The sequence below is a fragment of the Mus pahari genome, chromosome 12, assembly GCF_900095145.1.
Source record: "Mus pahari chromosome 12, PAHARI_EIJ_v1.1, whole genome shotgun sequence".
Taxonomy (NCBI): domain Eukaryota; kingdom Metazoa; phylum Chordata; class Mammalia; order Rodentia; family Muridae; genus Mus; species Mus pahari.
In genome coordinates, this window is record NC_034601.1 from 58,479,688 (window position 1) to 58,503,119 (window position 23,432).

Below are 23,432 nucleotides of genomic sequence, written 5' to 3' on the forward strand. Positions count from 1 at the left end.
CCTGACCTGCTTGAGGTCCAGTCCTGACTTCCTTCAGTGATGAGCAGCAATGTGTAAATGTAAGCTGAATAAACCCTTTCCTCCTCAACTTGCTTCTTGGTCATGATGTTTGTGCAGGAATAGAAACCCTGACTAAGACACTCCGTGATACATGTGACGGGTTATTCAAGATATTTATATTGAAGTAAGAAAAAAATGTTCATGTCCTGGAAGCATATGAAGTGATAAACATGTTAGATTAAATATTTCTATCAAAGAACCCCTCAGGATATCCTTTGCTCAAAGGAAAAATCTAGATTCTTTTATGCTCCTGAACCTGGCATAAAAACATCAACAATGCATGTGCACAAGTAATGCCTCTTGCAATCTTATGTCCAACTTTAACATAAAGAATCAATAGAATATTTTCCAGAATGAAAAATATTGGGAAAGATGATTGCAAGTAGATAAATTAAAGCAAGTTATTTCTATTTTAACAGGAGAAAATGACCAAGAGATTTAGAATTCTCTTTATGGCATAAAGTGTTGACAAGCCTGCAGTGAAAGTGAAGATTTCATGACAGTGATTCTATAGATACACATTGTTATAAGAAGCCATCTATGGGCTGGACAGAGATCTTTCTAAGTACAGGTCTGACTTGGTCATTCTCTAGATTAAAAACTAGGTGTATCCCTGGGATACACCTTATGATAATTCACTTCAATTCTCTGGGCAGGATGCCCACAGTCCTCTGAGTCCTTAATATCTTCATAGTCAGTTACTCAGTCTGTCTGTCTTTCATTTCTCTCCTCTCTCCTCCCCTTTCTCTTTCTCGCTGGACGAATTTTGCTTATAGAATTTTATCACTTCAATGCTCCTGATGCTGGTGGTACTATTATTGTGCTTTGGTAGATTGTATACAAATGTTCATATTTTGCCTTATAGTCCATCAGCTCAGAACTCCATCTCACCTAATTCCTATTCAGCCATTCTAATTCAGCATGGTTGGCACTTTTCCAGCTCCTTTTGTGAGCTTGCTCTTGAAAGCATCTTCACATGTCATGTTCCTTCCTTGTGTTCCTCCTGTTGGTGATCAGCAATGACAGCTATGTGTGCCCATTAGACTTCTCTATGTTTGACCCATGGTGTTGAGATAATAGAGACATTGAGTTGAGGGGACTGATGGAGGAGAGGAGGGTCCTCCTTCTTCTTTTCTTGTCTCAAAGAGTGCACTATAGTTTTCTATAAGATCTACGGATATTGAAAAATATAACTCAATCTGAACCTATAATGATTATCATTTCTAGAGACTGTCCAAAACAAGGTGATTGATCAGGTTGTGATCGTAATTGTCCCCTCTTGTGGCCATGGCAAAGTCTACTGTCCTTTGACCACTGAGGCAGGCTATCTGGTCTTGAAGAGTATTTCCACGCATGCCAAATCTTAGACTTTTGCCTGTTGCTATTTTCACATGGGACTGAGTTAAGAATCAGATGATCTCATGAGCCACCATCAAGAGAGGTTGCACATTTGGCTACCCTCATTACGTGTTAACCATTGTCATTTCCAAGAACACACAGCTGGTAGGTTTCCTCAAAAGTGAGAACATAAAAGATAGTCTTTTAAAATGATCATTGACCTGATGAGGACAGTTGTATATGATCTTACTCCCGTTTCTTACTTCTGACTTTGGAATGTTTTGTGTAAATAAGAATTGGTCTGGTATTTAAAAGAAGTGGAAATATTTTTAATCTACACACACCTCATCAATGGCACAAATGTTAACCAGAGAAATCGACACCAGTGACCCCAGTTGAGAGCTAAGAGCCCCAAGGAGCCCAAGAGGAAATGAAGCTTTATAGTTATTAAATTGAAGTAAAAACCCCAGCTCAGACTGTGATAGCAGAACCTCACAAAGCAAACGCGCAGAGGACTTTGAATCTTTTCCCATTGCCCTGACTTGGGACCTCAGAGGTTATCCCAGTATCAGGTCATTTGTGTTTGGAAAGAGAATAAAGTGTATAATAATCCACTTCCTTGTAATAAAAATTACTGGACAAGCAAAGGCAAGTCCATACCAGAACCGTATCTTATGTCAATAATGTGTTTTCTGTCTTCTCAGACAGCTCAGCTCTTTCGAGCCAGCGGAGTAATTTTCCAACTTCCTTTTGGACCAACTCTTACCAGCCCCCACCTGCGCCTTGTTTGGGGGGAGTTCATCCTGACTTCCAAGTCACTGCACCCCACGGCACCACCTTTACTACAGCAGACCCCAACTCTTGGCCAGGACATGGCCTGCATCAGACTGGCCCCGCCCCACCCCCCACTGCGTCTGAGTCTTGGCACTATCCTCTGGCATCTCAGGTGAGCCCATCCTACAGCCACATGCATGACATGTACTTGCGCCATCACCACCCTCACGCTCACGTGCACCACCGCCACCACCACCACCACCACCACCCAGCTGCTGGCTCTGCCTTGGATCCCGCGTATGGGCACCTGCTAATGCCATCAGTGAGAGCAGCAAGGATTCCTGCTCCCCAGTGCGACATCACCAAGACAGATCTGACTACAGTCACCACGGCTACCTCAGCATGGGCCGGAGCCTTTCATGGGACAGTGGACATCGTGCCAAGTGTGGGCTTCGATACAGGTGAGCAGACAGATTTCCTCCTTTCTAGAGAAAGAAGAAAATGTTGAGGCATCAGTTTTGGAAGGTTTTTTTTTGTAATAGTTTTCTCTCGAAGCTAATATGCTTGTAGGACAGAGCCGTTTTGCAATAATCCCTGCATTCTTGTGGAAAGGAGAATGACTAGTTCGTGAAAGCTTAGCCTGAGAAAAGTCTCAGCGCTTTTCTCTCCTCTCCTTTGTGGGGAATCTGTTCCTTTGAACACGGTCGTCTCATACCTTATGTTTACAAATAACTCACCCCCTCTGTAAATCTCCCATGACTCTGCACTCTATACCATGTGTTCTGCCCAGTAGATTTCAAACGTAGTGGTATGCTTCAGTTATGCATTGCAAAACAGATTGTTTTTGGAATGTGGTCTACAGTCCAGACTTGAAAAATAAATAGGGACCATATTTTAAGAGTAGACTTTTTTTTTTTCTATTCTCTCTTTTTTCTTTTTCCTGTCTTTGTTTTCTTTTCCCCTCCTTCCTCTTCATACATTCTCTGGTTTAAGTAACAGAGGACATCAATGAGTACTGTAAAGATAATATTCAAAATACTTAGATGTAGTAACAAATTTATATACATATACATATATTACATTATATATTATAGAGTAATATGTAGTACATATTATAGAACATATATATCTCTGTCCTGAAGATTATGGTGTTGGCACTTCAGGTGTCATTGTTGTCCCCAACCCATTTTAGCTTCTGGTTGAGTGTATGGTGGAGACTGGGTTTTCTGTCTTGGTGAAGAGTATGCTATGTTCATCATGGACTAGCCTTTGTCAATTATTAACAGAAAATTTTGTATTCCCGTTATACATGTATGTCAACATATTAGCATATCTGTACATTATACATAATTTTTGTATTAATATTATATATATATATATATATATATATATATATATATATATATTAAGTTTCTCAAATTTCTATGTAGTATTTCAAATTTCCCAAACTTATCGTTGTACCTTCTCCAAAAGAATTCTGAGTTAGACACTCTGTGGTTCTGCATGTAGCCAGAGTAACAGTGGTGCTAGCAAGAAAGGTGGTAAATGATAATGTTACAATGATTAGTAGTGTGGAACAGAAGTTTCCCTATTGGATGCACAAAAGGCTACTCAGTGTAAGGTTAGTAATTGATAATAATTATGATTCATGACTAGTCTAGGTTTGTACCCAACTGGAAAAACAAAGCACCCACACAGATTAAGATAAATTATTGGCATAATCACTGGAAGTATCTGGTTAGACTAATCCCCACAATGAACTTTTTATTATCTTGAACTAAATGTATATGCAGCTGCAGGGAAAATTTGGATGCCAGAGAATCTTCCCATAGTCATTTCCATCACATTTCAGAGTGCCATGACTATAAAAAGAACTGACACTTGCTATAGGTGCCTCTGACAAGAGTGACTGAAGGCACAGCATGGTGCGTGTGCATTAATCCTGCTAAAGGCTGTAAAGGAAAAGCCAGCACCTCTTGCATGGGCCAGTGATGAGATAGTAGGAGACACTGGGTCTCAGTGGTCATTTTCTAGTCCAAAGTTCAGACATAATATCAAATGCCACATTTAAACCCCAACTGCATGGGCATGACAAATATTAATTTTTACAGGAAACAGCCTTCGGGCCAGTTTTGGTATGATGTTTTAGGGGATCATATTTTTGGTGTGAAAAAGATCCTCGAGCCAAGGGGTTGGCTTTCATAGTTCAGCCTTTACAAGTTCTTGGTTGTTTCTTGACTCTGGGAAAGGGGACATGACACTTGATAGAGTGTCTTTGTTCATTTGAAGCTAAATACCAGAGAGAGCAGTGTCTGAGAGAGCCTTGCCTTGAGGTAACAAGAGGAAAATGGATGATTTCACCACTGAAGGAAAAGTGGTACAACATTCACTCTATGGGACCAATAAGAGAGCAGCAACTACCCTTCTGTTGTTCAAATTGATTGTAATAGCAGATGTTTCCAGGTAAATTCCAAAGCAAGGAGTGACTTCTGTCAGATGAGGCAGTCAGAATATTTCCCTAAATCCAGGTATCTGAGCCGACAAAATATGGATAATTTTCATCTTTCACTAGATGAGAAGTAAATGAAATCAACTACTTCAAGAATATTTTGGTAAAGAAAAGATATAGTAGCTTCACCTATAAGGGAAGGGACTTGGGATTCCTGTCACAAATGATCACAGACAGGGTGGTTTCCCAACAGTGAGGTTCTCACAATTCTGAGACTGCTGAGCCCCAGGTCAAGATGCTGGGCATTTTCAAGTCACAGTAAAGCCTGCTTTGCTGTTCACAACTGGTCATCTTTCTAGTATAATGTCATAGCCTTGTAGTTGCTTTTGTAAGGCACCCAATCCACTCACAAGGGACCTTTTCTCTAGGCGTAATGATTCATCTCCTAATACTATTACTTTGGGGATTTAGATTTCACTATATTAATCTGGGGAGAAAATAAACATTCCATTTAAAGCAAGTAAAATGATAATTTTGGCTGCAATTTTATTTGGAAGAATGTAAAGAAATTAAGGGGCTCTAAGGATGAGTGAGGATTGAACTTGGTATGGGACAAAGGTCAAGTTTTATACACAGTATAATTGAAGGTTTAATACAGTTTTTCTGTTTAGGGACAGATAGGAACACTTTATAGTTTTCCGATTCTTCTACCCTCTCACTGCTTCTTAGCTTTCCTTTGGTAACAGTAAAACAACTATGGAGAAAACCTAAATGAGGATGTCATCCCTCAGAACCTTCTGGAAACTTGGATAGCTCCGACTTGTTCAAAGGTATTACCTCTGCAAGTTAGTGGATGACCTGAGTTTGGAGTCAAGAGTGCCCACTTTTCTAACTCAACTTGGTCCATAAAACAAAACAATACAGACCTTGAGCAAGGTGCTTCATCTTCCTCATCTATAAAATATGAAACAAGACAGTTCAGTAAAGCAATTACATGGGTGCAAACCCAGGAGGGTACTCTCATTTCCATTTATCTAAAGCTAAACTTGGTTTTTAACCTTAAAAGCTGTTGCTTAGTTATAATTCAGAAAAGCATATGCTGCATTTTAAAAATTAATTTATTAGATATTTTCTTCATTTACATTTGAAATGCTATCCTGAATATCGCCTATACCCTCCCCCCACCCTGCTCCTCTGCCCACCCACTCCCACTTCTTGGCCCTGGTGTTCCCCTGTATGGGGCATATAAAGTTTGCAAGACCAAAGGGCCTCTCTTCCCAATGATGGCTGACTAGGCCATCATCTGCTATATATGCAGCTAGAGACACGACCTCTGGGGGTATTGATTAGTTCATATTGTTGTTCCATCTATAGGGTTGCAGACCCCTTCAGTTCCTTGAGTAATTTCTCTAGCTCCTCTATTGGGGTCTCTGTGTTCTATCATATAGATGACTGTGGGCATCCACGTCTATATTTGCCAGCACTGGCATAGCCTCACAAGAGATAGATATATCAGTGTCCTTTCAGCAAGTTCTTTGTGGCATATGCAATAGTGTCTACGTTTGGTGGCTGATTATGGGATGGACCCCCGGGTGGGGAAGTCTCTGGGTTGTCCATCCTTTCGTCTTAGCTCCAAACTTTGTCTCTGCAACTTCTTTCATGGGTATTTTATTCCCTATTTTGGGGAGGAATGAAGTATCCACGTGTTGGTCTTCCTTCGTCTTGATTTTCTTGTGTTTTGGAGATTGTATCTTGGATATTCTAGGTTTCTGGGCTAATATCCACTTATCAGTGAGTGCATATGCTGCATTTTAATAAATATGATTCAGTCATTCTTAGTTATTCACCGTCTTGTGTGATAATCCTTAATGTCTAATTCCAGAACATTCTAACCCCTCAGTTAGAAGCTGTTTCCTTGTTAAAGATCACTGCCTACTTATTCCCACTCTCCATTCTCAATAGCTATTTATTTACTTGATGCCTCTACAAAGTTACCCGTTTTCTTCACTGAAGGAATAGAGAATCCTACGTGCCTTCTTTCACTTAAGATGGTGTCAAGGGTCACCCACTTTATGTGTGCATAGGTATTTTTTAGGGGTGAATCTTATTTTATTGCATGCAAACATCATATTTTTAATTGCATATTCATTAGTTGATGACTATTTGAAATGTTCCAATATTTGATTTAATATAATTAAATGATAAATAGTGTTAAATAAATTAAGTTTAGTATGATAGCTATTATTATAAGCTATCATGTAAAAATATTTGTTATATTTTTAAATTTCTTGAAAATATATCTTGTGATATTGCGATAATCTCACTTAAAAGCTTTTATGTGCTTCTGTATATGTGGTATTTAAATACTAATTTATTATATTTGTAATAATTTTGTTTTAAAGTATTTTCAGAATTTAAATTAACAATCACATATCATAATAGAGCTCTGAGAGTTGTAGGCATAATTCTTCCCTAAGAATGAAATGAATTCCCTTATTTTCTGAAGGGATGAACTCGTTTGAGGATAGTCATTTGTGCACATTAAAGTTTGCATTACTAGAGTTGTGCACATTCATGTGTCCTTAAAGTTCATGCTGCTGTCACACTTGGCTTACTGTTGCCCTGCTCTTCTCTCTGTTAAACAGGTTTTACATACATACATGCTGATACAATCACAAGCCACCCATATCTGCCCTCCTTACAAAGATCTCAAAGACTGTTAGGAATCTTACTTTAGCCCTTTCCCCTTTTATTGGCAGTTAAAGAAATGGGTTCTGCAAGTCCTATGGGAACTGTACTCTCAAAATGTGGGTTTGACTGAAAGCAAGATCTATGGTCAAACGTGCTTGGTGACATAGAGTATTCTGTAATGCTCTTTGAGATCACCATTCATTTCAACATTTGGAAAGCTTTTATCTGTTTGTCAGTAAATGCATGTGTTAAGCTTTGTACAGGAGGGGATTTGTACATTCTGCTCTTTTAGGACCACGCTGAGTTTAAAGCATACTTTTCTCAGAATATGCTGTGAAAAATTCACTTTAACTATTTCCCTATAAGAAATGTCAGAAATGTTCAGTTTGCATGAATAATTGTCAGAGTATAGGGTAAGAAGAATAGGTAGGCCGAGGATAATATAGAATGTGTTAATCATGAGAGGAAAGGAAGATGAACTTCAAGCAAGCTCAGAGTATTGAGCTGGCTTTCTGTGTGCAAGGAGGAGGTAAATGTGAGAATATTTGAGTTTGTACTCTCACACGTATCATATTAATGCTCAAGGTGATTGCAACTGTGTGCATTGTATTATCAGACATCCATCGGATCACATGAAGTATTTCTAATCTGCTCACCTTTCACTGGTTGTAATGATTATCATATGTCTGTGGAATCCTGACATTCTAACTTATAGTTTTTACTCATAATTTATCCAGTGTAAGATGTATAATCTTGTAAGCCACAGTCTTCGTTTTTTTCTTCCACTAAAGCTTTGCTAATGAGGCATTTTTACTGAAATACAAAGCTAACTTCATTTGTAGCTGTCTCATAGTTCACTACATTTGAACTTACCAGAAGTAAAAGGAGTTTTGCTTTGTGATGTAGCCTCTCTATAAACACAAGCTGTTCCTGGCTTCAGCTTGGGCTCCTCTGAAGATCCCCAGATTTATTTCTCTTACAAGACCTCATGTTATTTCTGCTACAAGCTTGTTATGATTTTGTTTTTTTACTATGATGAATGTCAAATGCTTTCTATGAGAGAGAAAGAGAGGGGAGGGGAGGGAGGGAGAGAAACAGGTGACCTAAAATTAAAATTCAAAGGAAAATAAAACAACTTTCTGTACTACATCATATGCTCATAAAATCTGATATGTATGAAAAGTAATGAAAACATGTTGATGTTATTCTGACTTCTTAAGAAATACATCTAAAGACAGGCATAAATTTATATAAGCCACTACTAAACATTTGAATTCAGTAAGAGAATCTTTAGATGAGCCTTCTCCAAACTACAGTAATTGCTAAAATTTACTTCATCTCTCACTAACCAAGATATCTTCAAATTTCAAATCAAGATTGTGGATCACATGATATTAAGTTGTTGCCTGGTAGTGAAACAAAATCATTCTAAATATTAGAGACACAGATTTCTTGTGAAATGAAGGCTATGAACATTTCCATAAACAGAGGGAACTCTATTTCTAATCCCCCGTTAAGATATGGAGGCATAAACTGGACTATCTCTAAAGGAACTATCTTGTCATCAATATGATTGGTATTTGAGTAAAGGCATGTTACCCAAGTCTGATGATCTACATTGATCCCATGACCAACATGACAGAAAGACTGACTGATCCCAGTCCACAAGTCCATTGGTCTCTACATCTGCCATGCTTTTTCTGCTGTTCTCTTTTAGTCACCATGGGCACTGTCCTCAGATGCAATAACTCACATGCAATCATATATGTACATGCATTAAAAAATAAATATGACAGGTGCATGTCTTTAATCCCAGCACTCAGAGGGCAAAGCTGGTGTATCGCTGTCAGTTTGAAACTAGCTTCATCTATACAGTGAGTTTCAGGTCATCCAGGGTCACAAAATGAGCCAGCCCCATCTCAAAACACATTAGTTTTTTAGTTTTTACTTTAAAAGAAAACCTGGAAATAATTTCTTGGAGTGCATAAATTTTCATATAGGTTGAGAATACTGGGTATCATTGGAAAATAGTAAACAAATGTTTTTTATTTATTTCTCTTCTGAGCAACTAAAGCTGATGAAGTCACAAACACAGTCACACTAGTTTTTATGAAATCTGACTACAAAATTCTGATTTAAGATGAATTTCATAATCTGAATATTTTATGAAAGTAGTTCTTATCTACAAATAACAAGTAGGTCTTTTATTGTAATTTACTTTGGAATTACTGTTGCTCAAAATTGCAATATGCTGGGATAGGGGAAGAACTCAGTAACAGCTTGTCTGATGAGTGTGTTTAAAGGCCTAGGTTAAATGCTTAGCATCATCTTAGTCCTCCATTCCTTCTGAATTGTTATTTAGTCTATAGTGTTCCTTTTAAATAGGTTAAACTATGTCCCTGATTAAGATTATGGTAGTCAGTACTAAGGGCTACCTTGCCACGGCATGAACTGGTTAAGCATATCTTTGTTTTCATAAAAGACAGAAAATAGAAAGCTAGAATAAAACAGTTTATAAGACCAAATGAGAAAACTTCTGTGAAGAAATGGGGGAATCGGGTTGCCATTTCTAATTCCAATCCTTTCTGTAAATTTTGCATCTGTAGATTACATCCTGAAACCTATGTTTACTTATTGGCAATTGGTAGTCACCTGCTGAAAAACCTAGGCTGCAAAGATTGGATAAATGTCTCTGAAATAACTACTAATTTCTTCTAACTACATTAAAATATTAACTGTAATCTAATTATAAATTAGCTGCAATTTATATTGAATAACTTAAACAACATTCAATTTATAAAAAGTGTCTAGAGAAACTAAGCATAACTCATCCAAGACCCTTGAGTATTGGTTGATACTGCAGTGTTTTATTCAAGGCCTTACAGTAAAGGAGGGATATGGCAAGTTTGGAGAGGAATTGTCAAGGAGCCACAAGAATTAGCCTTATATCTCAATTAAAACACGAGGCACTGGGACAAATTCACCTCAGAGCATTGAAAACACCAAGGAAACAAATAATATAGATGCTTCATTTAAAACATTCACTCCACTTCATCTCTTCCAGGGAACATATATTAACCATCTGGATTATGAATGATTAGGAATATACTGACAGTTTTATTAACAGTTGTGATAATTTTTTATGCATGATTAGTAGGAAATTATGAAATTGTCTTCTGTCATATCAAAAATAGAGAATGAGTGAATTTTGATACAGAAGTCAACCTGAATTATATGGTTTTTTACAATGGCTTTAATACTGGTCTCCAATATTTATATTATTGAATATTAACATTAGTGGTGTTTCTTCAATTAAAATAGTTAAAATGTCACAAAAATGCTTACATTTTTAAAATTACACTGGGCAGAAATCTTGCAAATACAATATAGGGGATGCTGTATCTGGACTCTTTGTTATTAAGAAATTTATTATTATTTAGTAACAGTAAAGCGATTAGTCATCAACAACTCATCACATTTCTACAAAGCTATTTTCTTCCTTTTGGCATGTGCTGTAATCTTACTTTCCCCTGAAGGGGAAAAAATTATGAAAGATAAGTTAAAGGATATTTTCACCCTTTTGAGTGGAGTGGTTGTGTTAGGCTCAAGTACAGTGTCACAATTTCATGACCAGAAGGGCAATGCAAACCATCTCTGATGTATGTGAAATACGAGGATGCGTGGTAAATTTAGCCAAATAGTGAATTCTGCATGAAAACACACAAGATGGTGAACCAGAGAGATCAAATGAGTTGCCCCATCCTGTAGTTTTCACAAATCCAAGCCGGAATTCTGTAAACCCTTACTGAAATGTCCACTTATCTTATAGAAGTAGACACTGCACCCAGAGTCTTCCCTACACCTTCTGCTTCAGAAGGATTCACAGTCACATGTTCAAAATGCAGAACTCACTTCGGACATTCTTTCTCTTCCATCACATATGTTTGACGTGTGGTGAAATCATCAGGGGAAACTGTCATCGTTAGAGAAAACCAATTTGCATATAATAGGGTAAGCCTGTATTTGTAAGTTTGAAACCTTACAAAAGTCAGCTTGATTAAGGGAGAATTTTGTTCCTCAAATATATAGCTGTTAGAAAATTAAAGAGTTGTGGTCTTTTAAAAAGCTACCTTGGAAAGTAAGTTAACATTAAAGGACTTTAACTCTGTCTCAGAACCCTCAGGAGTCTACTGTGCATAAATAAAATTAAAAGCACACACCATATTAAGAAAAATATTTTTGATAATGTGTAAAATAAGTAAAAGTGATATTCAAGCACTGCTGTCAATCAGGATCTATTAATAAATTAGGCTTCATGTGCTATGCCGAATGAAAAATACGCAGAAAATGATGTATACATCCTTCAAAAACAAAAGTTGACTATGACTTATATGTGTCTCGGTGTAGTGCATAAAAGTATATAAATTTATTAAAACCAAAGAAAACCAGTCTACTAAGTTATGTTCTACTTAGAAGCTATAAGTAATGAAGTCTCTATTATGAAATTGGTGATAAGAGAAAAATATAAGTTTAGAAAAATAAATACTTTGTATATATATGTATATGTATATGCACACACATATACACTCATATACGTATGTGTGTAAGAGAAAAGGACAAAATATGTACAATTATGTATATGTTGGTGGTACAAAAAATTGGAACAATATCCTGTAACAACTTCTACCCAGAAGTAAAGTAAGTAAGAAGATAAAAGATTGCTTTTATTAGTAAGCCTCTTCCCTAATCACTTGATGTACTCAACACATGAGGATCATTATAAACTTCAAAAGAGATGTAGGATATAAGTCTAGAGTAGAACTTAAATAGAACAGGCTATGAAATCAATTCTAAGACTCCTCTTTCCAATTCATTGTATTGGGCTATGTGAGTCTAACCTGTAACCTCTCACTTCTTCATTTTTCTGACCTGACCCAACTATGGAAGTCAATGACTCGGGAAATAGGGCTGTGTTTCCAGATAGTCATTGTGATATGAAATGAACTCTGCCGTGACCTGTAATAAAGATGGACCATATCAAGCTGAAAAATTCACACCGAATGTGTGAAGCATCTTGAGAAACTGATGCAAGCTTGGAAAACCTCTATCATGTTGTGACTTTCTAACTTAATCTATTTCTATTCCAGAAAATTAGCTGTGATTTTGTTAGCCAATTTCCCTAAGAGCAGTATTTTGAAATCACTTATATTTATATATATGGGAAGTGGTTAGGCAAAAAAATGACAATGGAGTGACAAAGAAAGGGAAAAAGAAACAAGAATTTGATGAAACGTTAGGAACAGACACATCTTAGAAAATAAAGTTTAAGACATAGCTTTCTTTTTCTAAGATACTCTACAGGTCCAATGTGAAGAAATAGAAATGAACACACTGATCTCATTGTTATGTACTTACATACAATGAGGATATCCCTTCATAAAACTCAGGGAATTGTATACATGGCAAGAAGGTGAGGCTATGAATTAGGCTCAAAATCATTGCGCTAATTAACACTGTTCTTTGAAAACATTATCTTTGTGTTTGCTGCTCCATTTTCAATCTTAACATTAACTTTGTTTCAACTGAGCTTTAAAATCTTTAGGATTGCTGTACAAGTTGCATAGCATCCTCCTTCTTCTGAAAACCTTTTCTCAAAACTACAGACAAAATTATTCACCACCATCTTTTCACATTTATTAATTTAATTTACTTATTTTTACAAAAAAACCCTGCTTGTTTAAATAATTGTATCTAAAGAGTACCATGTGATATTCCCATAGGCAAGCCGCAGTTACTAATCATATGAGAAATTAATGTTTCAACTCTATGTGTTTAGAAACTCTTCAAATGTTTTGTAAGGTCTTGTTTTCTACTGCGAAACTCCCAGTGGCTGGGAGTTTGGGAAGATTTTCAAATCATCTTATGATTTCTTCCCTGAAAGAATCACATGTGCTTTGGGTGACAGAAATTGTGTAGGTTAGAAACAAAAACAAACAAACAAACAAACAAACAAATAAACAGGTGATCCTTGCATGAGTTTCATTAATAAACAATGCACAATCTGAAGTGTATGTTACACGAGTCAGGGTTTTTCACTGTAGCTCTGCTGTGGCTCACACAGGGAAACATCTAAAGGGATGGCTCAAATGGCGAAATCTGTTTCACAGTCCATTCTCAGCCAATTCTGCATCAGCTTTCAAGTGGGCTACAAACATTATGGAAAGGCATTCTCTGTGGCCTGAGGAATTTACAGCTATCTTGATTCCCTTTCAGCTATTTATCAACAATATAAGGTTTCACAAACAGTTGTCTGCAGCCAATATGTTCTGAATTCTTTAGTGAAAAGATGACACATCAAAAATATCTTGCAAAGGACTGATGAGAGGCAGAATGTGCCATTTTTTTTTCTTGTGGGAACAACCTGATATATGGGAGATTTGAGTTCTTTCTTTGAAAACGCAAGCATGTGTTCTAAGGCTTATTTCCTGCTGGCTTTGCTTGTGCTGTATTGAGTGGCCCTAGCATCTTCAGTATCCCTGAAGCCCTGTTTCTATTTGCTAAGATTGAATAGACTCTTCTGGACCATGTCAGAGGGCAAGTTTGCATCCAGGCCAAAAGAAGGTAGAAAATCCTGCTGATGTCACTACAGGAATTCACACACATGTAGTCCATCCCATTGCAGAGTCTCCTCTAACACATTTCGCTTCAATAGAGTGAGTGATGACTTAGCCCAAATATTAAATATTAAAGTATGTTTGTATTTCAGCAGTTCCAAAGTTATTTTTAAAATTTGGATTTTTTTTTTTTTAAATAATGTAGACTCCCAGATGCCAAGCTTTCTCTTTGGGGGAAGTAGAGGCCTCAAGCAAGGCTCTCAGATTAGCTTTCCTTGTAGTTAGATTATCTATTTTCTGAATCGTAAAGCTGTCATGGCAAAACCTAGAAATCTCTTTAAAGATGCATATTTGGCTGCATGTGCATGTGCTAGCCACCAGATGTCTGGATAGCTAGAATCTCTGGAGAGCATCGGAACGTGTGGTTTTAGTTATAATAAGTGATCCAAACACGTTTGCTCCCTTTGGTCTTGCTTTTCTCAGTTCTGGGAGAAAGTCTATAGTGTAGAGAATTTACAGAAGAATATTTCATCTCATTCTTCATTCTTTTGTTAAACTTATCCCTATGTTGAAGATGTCTTTATATCTGCTTTTGAAATGAGTTTGCTGGATTGGTAAGCAGTGTCTACATTTTGAATCATGATTCCAAGATCTTATCTCCCAGGAGGTGATCAATTCCATTGATGTTCAAACTTAGAACTCTGTAAGTGGGCATTATGATAAAAAAAAGGAAACTGCCATTCACTGCAATGTATAATTTGTATTTGTCATAAGTTCAGTTGTGTACTGATGGTCTCACGTGTGTGATGCTTTAATTACCTGATGGCTATCTGACCAGCTGGACACTGGAGATGATAAAAGCAAAAGCTAGAGAGCCCTGAACAGCAGTTTGTGGTTTTGAAGAAAGGAAGGCTTTAAGATTGACTACTGTGGCTTGTTGTTTGAATGGCAGACACCTGGCAGTAACCAGCTTGTCACCCACAGTGTTTGCCTCAGGTATGCAGGTGTTGCCCTTCTTACCTGAACGCAGTAAATTATGGTCTACAAGCAAATCAGGTTTGGTGGGCTGTACATTTCTACTCTTCCTTTGAATCTGAATGTAAAGACATCTTGGCAAGTTCAGGCAGTTTTCACCTTATTGTTCCTGACAGTACTGTTTCTGTGGAGATTTGAGGAGATTCTAAATGTACCTCCAGAACATGTCTCTGTAAGTAGAAAAGTCTTCTTTTGCTACTAAGTCCTCTACTTCCTGAGTGAGGCGCCATCCATTATTCATGTGCAAGGGTTGTAATCATGAGATGTTAACTGTTATTGAAATGTCATAAGGAATAAATTTAACTCTATATTTGGTTTTAGAAGAAGGCATCTTAATTGTAACAACTTTAAAACATTGTTAATCATTTACATATTAAGTATGAGGTAAAATCAAATAGTCAAAAATATTTATAACACATAAGAAAACATGCTCATATCTAATGCACAAAAGGTACAGAGAAATCAAGGAGAACATTAATCATTGAATTTGATCAATGATAAAACACAAAATCTGATCAAAGATAAAATAAAGAGAAAGTCATAATCATACCATGTCCATATTCATTAATAATGAAACAATGCAAATCAAACAATTAGATATGTTAAATCTATAATGACCATAATAAATATTTTATTTTTTAATTAAAACATTTTAATACATTTATTTATTTATAGTCCAGTCTTTTCCCACTTCAAGTTCACCCTCCCACAATTCCTCATCCCATTCCTCCTCTTCGCTCCTGTCTCCAAGAGGATGCCCCCTCCCCTTCTCCCCTTCTCCAGGCCTCCCCATTCCCTGGGGTTAGTTGCTTCTTCTCTGACTGAAGCCAGACCAGTAAGTCCTCTTCTGTGTATGTGTTGGGGGCCTCGGACCAGCTCCTGTATGCTGCTTGGTTGGTGGCTCAGTGTCTGAGAGATCTCAGAGGTCCAAGTTAGTTGCGACTGCTAGTTTTCCTATGGGTTCACCCTCCTCTTCAGCTTCTTCCAGCCTTTCCCTAATTCAACCACCTGGGTCCCTGACTTCAGTCTAATGATTGGATATTAGTATCTGCATCTGTTTCAGTCAGCTGCCTGTTGGTTCTTTCAGAGGACAGCTATGTTAGGCTCCTGTCTGTAAGCATGATGTAATGTCAGGCCTTGGAGCCTTTTCTTGAGACGTATCCCAAGTCGGGCTGCTCATCGGGCCTCCTTTCTCTCAGCGTCTTCTCCATTTTTGTTTCTGTGGTTCTTTTAGAAAGGAACAATTTTGGATCAGTTTTTGACTGTGGATGGCAACACCATCCCTCCACTTGATGTCCTGTCTTTCTATTGGAGGTGGACTCTATGAGTTCCTTCTCCCTACACTTGGGCATTTCATCTGAGGTCCCTCCCTTTGAGTCTTGAGTGTCTCTCACCTCCCAGGTTTCTGGTATATTCTAGAGGGTCTGCCACCTCCTAACTCCCAAGATTGCCTGTTCCTATTCTTTCTGCTGGCCCTCGGATCTTCAGTCATGTTCCCAGTTCCCCTCCCTGTCCCCTCTCCCACCCAGATTCCTCCCTCCCTCTACCTTCTGACATTGTTATCTTTTCTCTCCCAAGTGGGATTGAAGCATCCCCACTTGGGCCTTTCTGCTTATTAACCTTTTTGAGTTCTGTGGATTGTATCCTAGGTATTCTGTACTTTGTGCTAATATCCACTTAGAGAGTACATACCATGCATGCCCTTTTGGGTCTGAGTTACCTCATACCTCACTCAAGATGATATTTTCCAGTTCCATCCATTTGCCTACAAAACTCATGATGTCTTCATTCTTAATAGCTGAATAGTATTCCATTGTGTAAATGAACCACAATTTCTGTATGCATTCTTGCATTGTGGGACATCTGGGTTGTTTCTAGCGTCTGTCTATCACAGATAGGGTTGCTATGAACATTGTTGAGCATGTGTTCCTGTGGGTCATCTTTTGGGTATATGCTCAAGAATGGTATAGCTGGGTCTTCAGGTAGATCTATTTCCAATTTTCTGAGGAACATTGATTGATTTCCAAAGTGGTTGAACCAGTTTTCAATCCCGCCAACAATGGAAGAGTGTTCCACTTTTTCCACATTCTCGCCAGCATCTGCTGTCACCTGAGATTTTGATCTTAGCCATTCTGATTGGTGTAAGGTTGAATCTCAGGATCATTCTGATTTGCATTTCCCTGATCACTAAGGACTTTGAACATTTCTTTAAGTGCTTCTTGGCCATTCGAGGGTCCTCTGTTGTGAATTCTGTTTAGCTTTATACCCCATTTTTTTGATTCAGTTATTTGGATATTTTTTTTTGGAGGTTAGCTTCTTGAGTTCTTTATATATTTTGGATATTAGCTCTATATCAGATGTGGGGTTGGTGAAGATATTTTTCCCCAATCTGTAGGTTGCCTATTTGTCTTATTGACTATGTCCTTTGCCTTACAGAAGCTTTTCAGTTTCATGAGGTCCCATTTATTAATTCTTGATTTTATATTTTTTTAAAAAAATGAGTCATCTTGAGCACATTTTGGCATCATAGTTACATAAGCAATTGTAACTGACTATATGTGTGCCTTCAGCAATAATACAAATAATACAAATATTTCCAAAATGAGTTTGTATGTATATGTTTATGCATATGTATATGTATGTCCATATGTAGGCACATTATTTACATCTGTTGAGTATTGTCATACTGTAGAATAATTGCTATGAGGTCTCCCAAAAGAATAAAGATATGTATGTTGTTTCCAATGATACTGTTGCTCCTGCAGTACTCTGCCCCACATTACACACAGGGATGATTGCTCACAGATCTAAAATATACTTTAAATTGAGAACACCGGTGGAAACGAATATTACTTAGAGCTTTTATTCTCCAAGTAGTGTCGGTAATGGTTTTAAAAATAAGAAGTCTCTGATGTTTTGAGATGAAAACAATTTGTTTTTGAAGTTGTAAAAGACGGATGGTGATTACACGTGACCCGTTTTGATGCTCGTTACATTACTTTTGCCCAAACTGGTAGCTATTGTTTCTATTCTTCATTCCTCCTCTAAGTTAATAGTATGATGCTCTGTTCACATGGATCATATAGAAAGCCCCATCATGTATTTAACCTGATTTTGCAAGCCTCCAACGAACACATGCAATTGTATTATCATTTGCAGTGTTAATTTAAGAAGGCAAAGCAATTCATATGACTATCTCATGAACATTCCTGTGGTCATGTGTCATTCTATCTGGTGGGGAAAGGTTGGGTATTTACCACAATAGAATGCTGTATATATTTAAGTTGGAAAGAAGTACTCTTTGCATTTCTTGTAGCAGAGCAGAGTATTTATTTTTAAATACAGGAATAAGTTGCCCGTTCGTTAATCTAATACCAAGTGTTCCTAGGTAAATGACTTGCATGTAAACTCTTAATATCTGTGAAAAGAACAGTTTGTACTTATTAAATACATTCTCTCCTTTAAGGTCAAAACATGTTTTACCCACACTCAGGTTTTATATCTCATTCTTCTTTTCACCAGTATGTCTCTCATTGCACAGTTCCTTCTTTTATCTCTAGGAATAAAAAAATAAATGGATGTGTGGATGCGTATTTGATTTATAGTTGTGTGTAGATGTCATTTTCACATGATCATGCTCCCTCAGAAGTAGGACATGTTCATTTAGTGGGTTATGACTGATAAGCTGGGTGTTCCCATAATCCATATTTGCTATAGGACACAAATTTCACTTCAGTTTATCATCTATGACTTCTTCCTAATATTAGAATAACGATACCTTAATCTTGATGTCCTTTTAAATATCTGACAGTTTTATACATCATATTTTGATCATATTCATTTCTTTCCTCCATCTTCAAGAGCCACTCCTCATTTAGAACTCTCCCAACTTTGTTATTATTCAAAATTCTTTCAAGTATTCAAGTTCTACTAATGCTACCTTTATACTCTAAGGTGCATTGCTCTACTCGTAGACCTATCAGGAGGTACACCATGAATGAAATGTACTCTTTCCAGGCAGCTATTGATCTCCAGTAGGGAGATCAGCTAGTGGTGAAATTTTGTGCCCACTTCCACCCTCCATGCTGGAAAGTCTAGCTAATCTTTAGCTAATCATGCGATACAGCTGTTGTTCCCACTTTAAAACAAAAATCCCATATACAGTCAAAATTTATTTTCAAAATTGATTTCCTTCATCTTCCACATGGCACTTAATGACTGGTTCTATAAAGTTATGCAAACATCTAATTAGTAGGTTGCAATCAGCCCATTGGTGTCGTTCATTTATGTCATAGCATTCGTATTCCGCCCCTGCTTTCAAACCTTCCCTCCCCCACATTTTCCTTTATGCATTCTCTATCTATGCATCATTATCTACTAAACTTGGCAGATGTCCATCTAAAGCTACAAGACGCCCATCTAGAGCTGCCCATGCCACCATCTTTTCCTGTACAGGGTACAGGAGTTCTAGTAGAGTCAACAGAATCCCCTCGAGCCAACACCTGTGACGTTCATGGGAATTTTTGGGAGCTTCAGGATGTTTTCCCAAAATGCCTTGGGGTTCAAGGAAGTTAGGGAGGGGGAAGACTTTAGACTTTTTATGCTTACATACATATTGCTGCTCTTCTGATTCTTATATCCATAATCTTAACCTGACACCAAACATTGAAATTGTTGCCTCTTGAAATTTAGAGCATGATTTTGCCCATGAGTGGGGAAGTTGCATCTTTGTAAGATTCTGTAAGTGCTGTGGTCTGGATGTTGGTGTCCTCCTCAAAGTTTGTGTTGAAATTCTAACTTTTAAGGTGATGGTTTTACTGAGGTTTTTGGAGTATGGGTAAGTGACAGGAGCTGAGACTTCAGAAAGGAATTTATTTTCTTCTAAAGGGCTTCAGAAAACACACACACACACACACACACACACACACACACACACACACACACACACACACTCCTACCTTTCTATTTCAGGAAACAGTGAAAGAAACCTCTATGAACCAGTAAGCAACCTTTCATCCAACACCGAGTCTTCTGTTGTCTTGATCTTAGATCTGAGCCTCTCCCATGGTGTTGGAGGAATCTCTGCTGTTAATCAGCTGCCCAGTTTGCAGCATTTGTTTTAACATCCTGAACAGACTGAATGCCAGACTCACAGATTTTTGAAATGAAAGCAAACTGTGATCTTCTTCCATGACCAGATTTCTCTCACATTCCTAATTATTTCAAGTTTGTTTGCTTGGGTACAGATATTGTTTCTTCTCTTCTGTCGTGATCAGGTGGTGTTGGTGTTGGAACTGAAGTGAGGAAGTGTGTCTCTGAGCCTTTAGTTTCTTTCAGACTCTATTCTAAGTGCATCTCACATGCAAACTCTGAAGATAATACTGTAATACCTGGCTTACTTCTGATTTACAATAAACAAGAAGCAAATAATAAAGATAGAAAATAAAGTACAGCAAATGCCTTGAGTCAAATGTTCTCCATTTTAAAATAGTTCACTTTAGGAAAGTGATTGAATCTAGAACAATTATATTGCACTAATGCAATGGTCTAAAGCATTGTCAGTCTTTATTATATCTCAGAAATAATTTATGGTATTTCAGAAATAGTCTTGATATCAGATATGAGCTAATATTTCAAGACTATATGCATGCACACACACACACATATTTAAAGAGTTGAAAAGGGAATATAAAAATTGATTTGTATTCTTGTGAACTAATTTTGTGAGAGGCTGTTTATGTGGGGATTAGTCAAGTGTGGCTAGTGTCCTCCTGCCTCAACTTTCCAACAACACAGGTTCCATAATGTATACATATATGCTAGCATTAAGATCACTGTCTCTGCCATCAGAACTTCTGTTTATAATCCTGCCTCTGCCATTGCTTCCCCTAATTTCTGCCCTCTTGTTGAGTAGTCCATATTATTTCGAGCATGGTTTAGGAGATTCAGTGAATGATTCCATGTAAAGTTCCCGGTATTTTCTGGAAAGGTAAATCTTGGGATATACAAATCAAGGATATTAGCTAGCCTTGTCCCCCTCCTTTACTTTTATTGTCTACTAAAATATCTTATGAACTGAAGAATGAGACCAGCATGGAGTCACCGACATAAAGAAAGCAAGTCTGGTGATTTTTGTCAGCCAGTGGAAATCGCAGAGTGTGTTAGACCCGCATTTCATACAGATTTGGGTGGTATTGGAACAGCAAAGGAGTGCCAGTGGGAGCAATGCTTATGGCAGAGGAGGGTCTCTTCTCGCAGGAGTTCTTTAAAAATTGCCGCATATGTAGACCATGTAAGGACCGTGATGAACACTTTTGTCTTCTTTCATTTTGTTGGACAAAAACCTAAGTAGCTAGCTCTTAAGTATCCAGAATTACTATTAGCAATTTTCTTTACTAGAAAACTAGCAACCTGGCTTTCATGGCACAACACATCCGTGTTCTTTTTAAATTAGCTATATTTATCTTTAAATTTACAAAAATATGGTGCTAGAAATTAAAGCAAAGACATGATTTTTGTCTTCCACGTAGAAGAAGCTGAGCAGTGAGTGTTCAATAGTAATTTAATATCTGCGAGGTTACAGATGAATTGTCATGTGGCTTGGATTTGCTAAACTCTACTCTGGAGTGACACAGGGCCATGGAACCAAACACTGAAGTGATGCATTTATAATGAGAGAATGATTTCTGCTATTCTTGTTGAAAACTTGGGGTTCATCTTAAGTAGTTCCATACTTTGCTACAGCAAACATTTACATGATCTGAGGGAGTCATATATCTGTGCACATCAAACTAGGGATTGCCTTTATTTAAAAAAAAAAAAAACACTGATGATTGCAGCAGTATTCATGACTTGCAGTGTTGACAATCTATAGATTGATGTAGTCTTCAGCCCTGGAAATACTGCGTCATCTAGAAGATGAGAAATATTAATAATAAAAAAATATTTATGTAGTCAGCAAATTGTCAGGAAAGGTGGCTTAGATTATACGAGTCACCTACAGAGTATATGTCAGGTTGCAAATTATTCAACCCACAAATTTACTTGACAATAAGTAAAGCAAACTTGAGTGTCCTGATACATCTCTGATATTTTCTTTTCCTTTTCTGTATCTTCTTTTATCCTCCTCCTCTTTGAAATAAGAGCAAAAGTTCTACATCAAGTGAAATTGCAGTATTCTTAGATAATAATAGCTAGACCATTCTTTTGACATCCAGGACCTATAGCGTTTAGTAAATACTCTCATGCTTTGTACTGTGCTAACTGTGCTGTCATAGTCTGATGTGCGTTCTTTTAGAAAAAACCTTATTTACTCTCTGTCTCTCTCCCTTTCTCTTTCCCTCTCTCTCTCCCTCTCCCCCCTCTTATTTTTTTTTTATACTGGCTCTTAGTTACACTTTCTCTCCCCTCCTCCCAGTCCTCACCCATTTCCTCTCGTCCAGATCCATTCTTCCTCCAGTTTCCTTCAGAAAAGATCAGACTTTCCAGAAGTATCAACCAAACATGGCATATCAAGCTGCAGTAAGACTATGCACATAACTGAAAATTAAGGTCAGAGGAAGGTACCCAGTAAGAGGAAATGAATTCCAAAAGTAGCCAAAAGAGTCAGAGTTAGGAGTCCCACCAGAAGACCAAGCTACATAATCACAACATATGCAGAGGGCCTAGATCAGACCCATGCAGGCTCCCTGATTATGGGCTCAGTTTCTGTGAGCTCTGTGAGTCCAGGTTAGCTGATTTTGCGGGTTTCCTTGTGGTGTCCTTGATCCATCTCACTCCAACAACCTGATGTTCTTTTTATGTTCCTTTATTTATTCTCTGTCTTTCTGTGTTGCTGCCTTTGAATGTTGTCTTAATATCGGCATTCAGTGACACTGCTTATAATGACATTGTTAATTAGTAAAAAAAAAAAAATGATAAATGGAGGAACAAGAGATCCTATTATTACTAAAAATCAAAATATAAAACTATCTAGGGTCATTTTTTGGTTTTGATTTTGTGTTTTTTTTATGTCTAATATTCACCCCAGACAGATAACACCTTTAAACAGAGTTAAAAGAATAGTGTGAGATCCTGGCACCAACATAACAATTGTCATCTCTTTCTGCCCACATTTTGGAGGCATCATTTCTCATTTTGAGTTTTGATTCTGAATGACTCAAGAGTTTATTCAGAAGCTGGGTGTTGGTGACACACACCTTTAATTCCAGTACTCGGGAGGCAGAGGCAGGCAGATTTCTGAGTCTGAGGCCAGCCTGGTCTACAGAGTGAGTTCCAGGACAGCCAGGGCTCCACAGAGAAACCTTGTCTCGAAAAAACAAACAAACAAACAAACAAACAAAAAAGAGTTTATTCAGAGGGCTCACTCTTCCAAGCTATATGCTTCAAATAGAAAAATAAAGGTAACTAAAAGACACAATAGGCCGGGCATGGTGGGGCACGCCTTTAATCCCAGCACTCGGGAGGCAGAG

General features: G+C 37.5%; 1 protein-coding gene across 3 annotated transcripts in view; it reads left to right on the plus strand.

The window, feature by feature from the left end:
• Vgll3 (vestigial like family member 3) overlaps positions 1-23,432 on the plus strand; it is a 51,679-nt gene that overhangs the window by 23,368 nt on the left and 4,879 nt on the right. For all 3 annotated transcript variants that reach the window (XM_029544875.1, XM_029544876.1, XM_029544877.1), the window contains exon 3: positions 2,103-2,633. In XM_029544875.1, the coding sequence (XP_029400735.1) occupies positions 2,103-2,633 (531 nt within the window). The remainder of the gene's footprint in view (positions 1-2,102; positions 2,634-23,432) is intronic.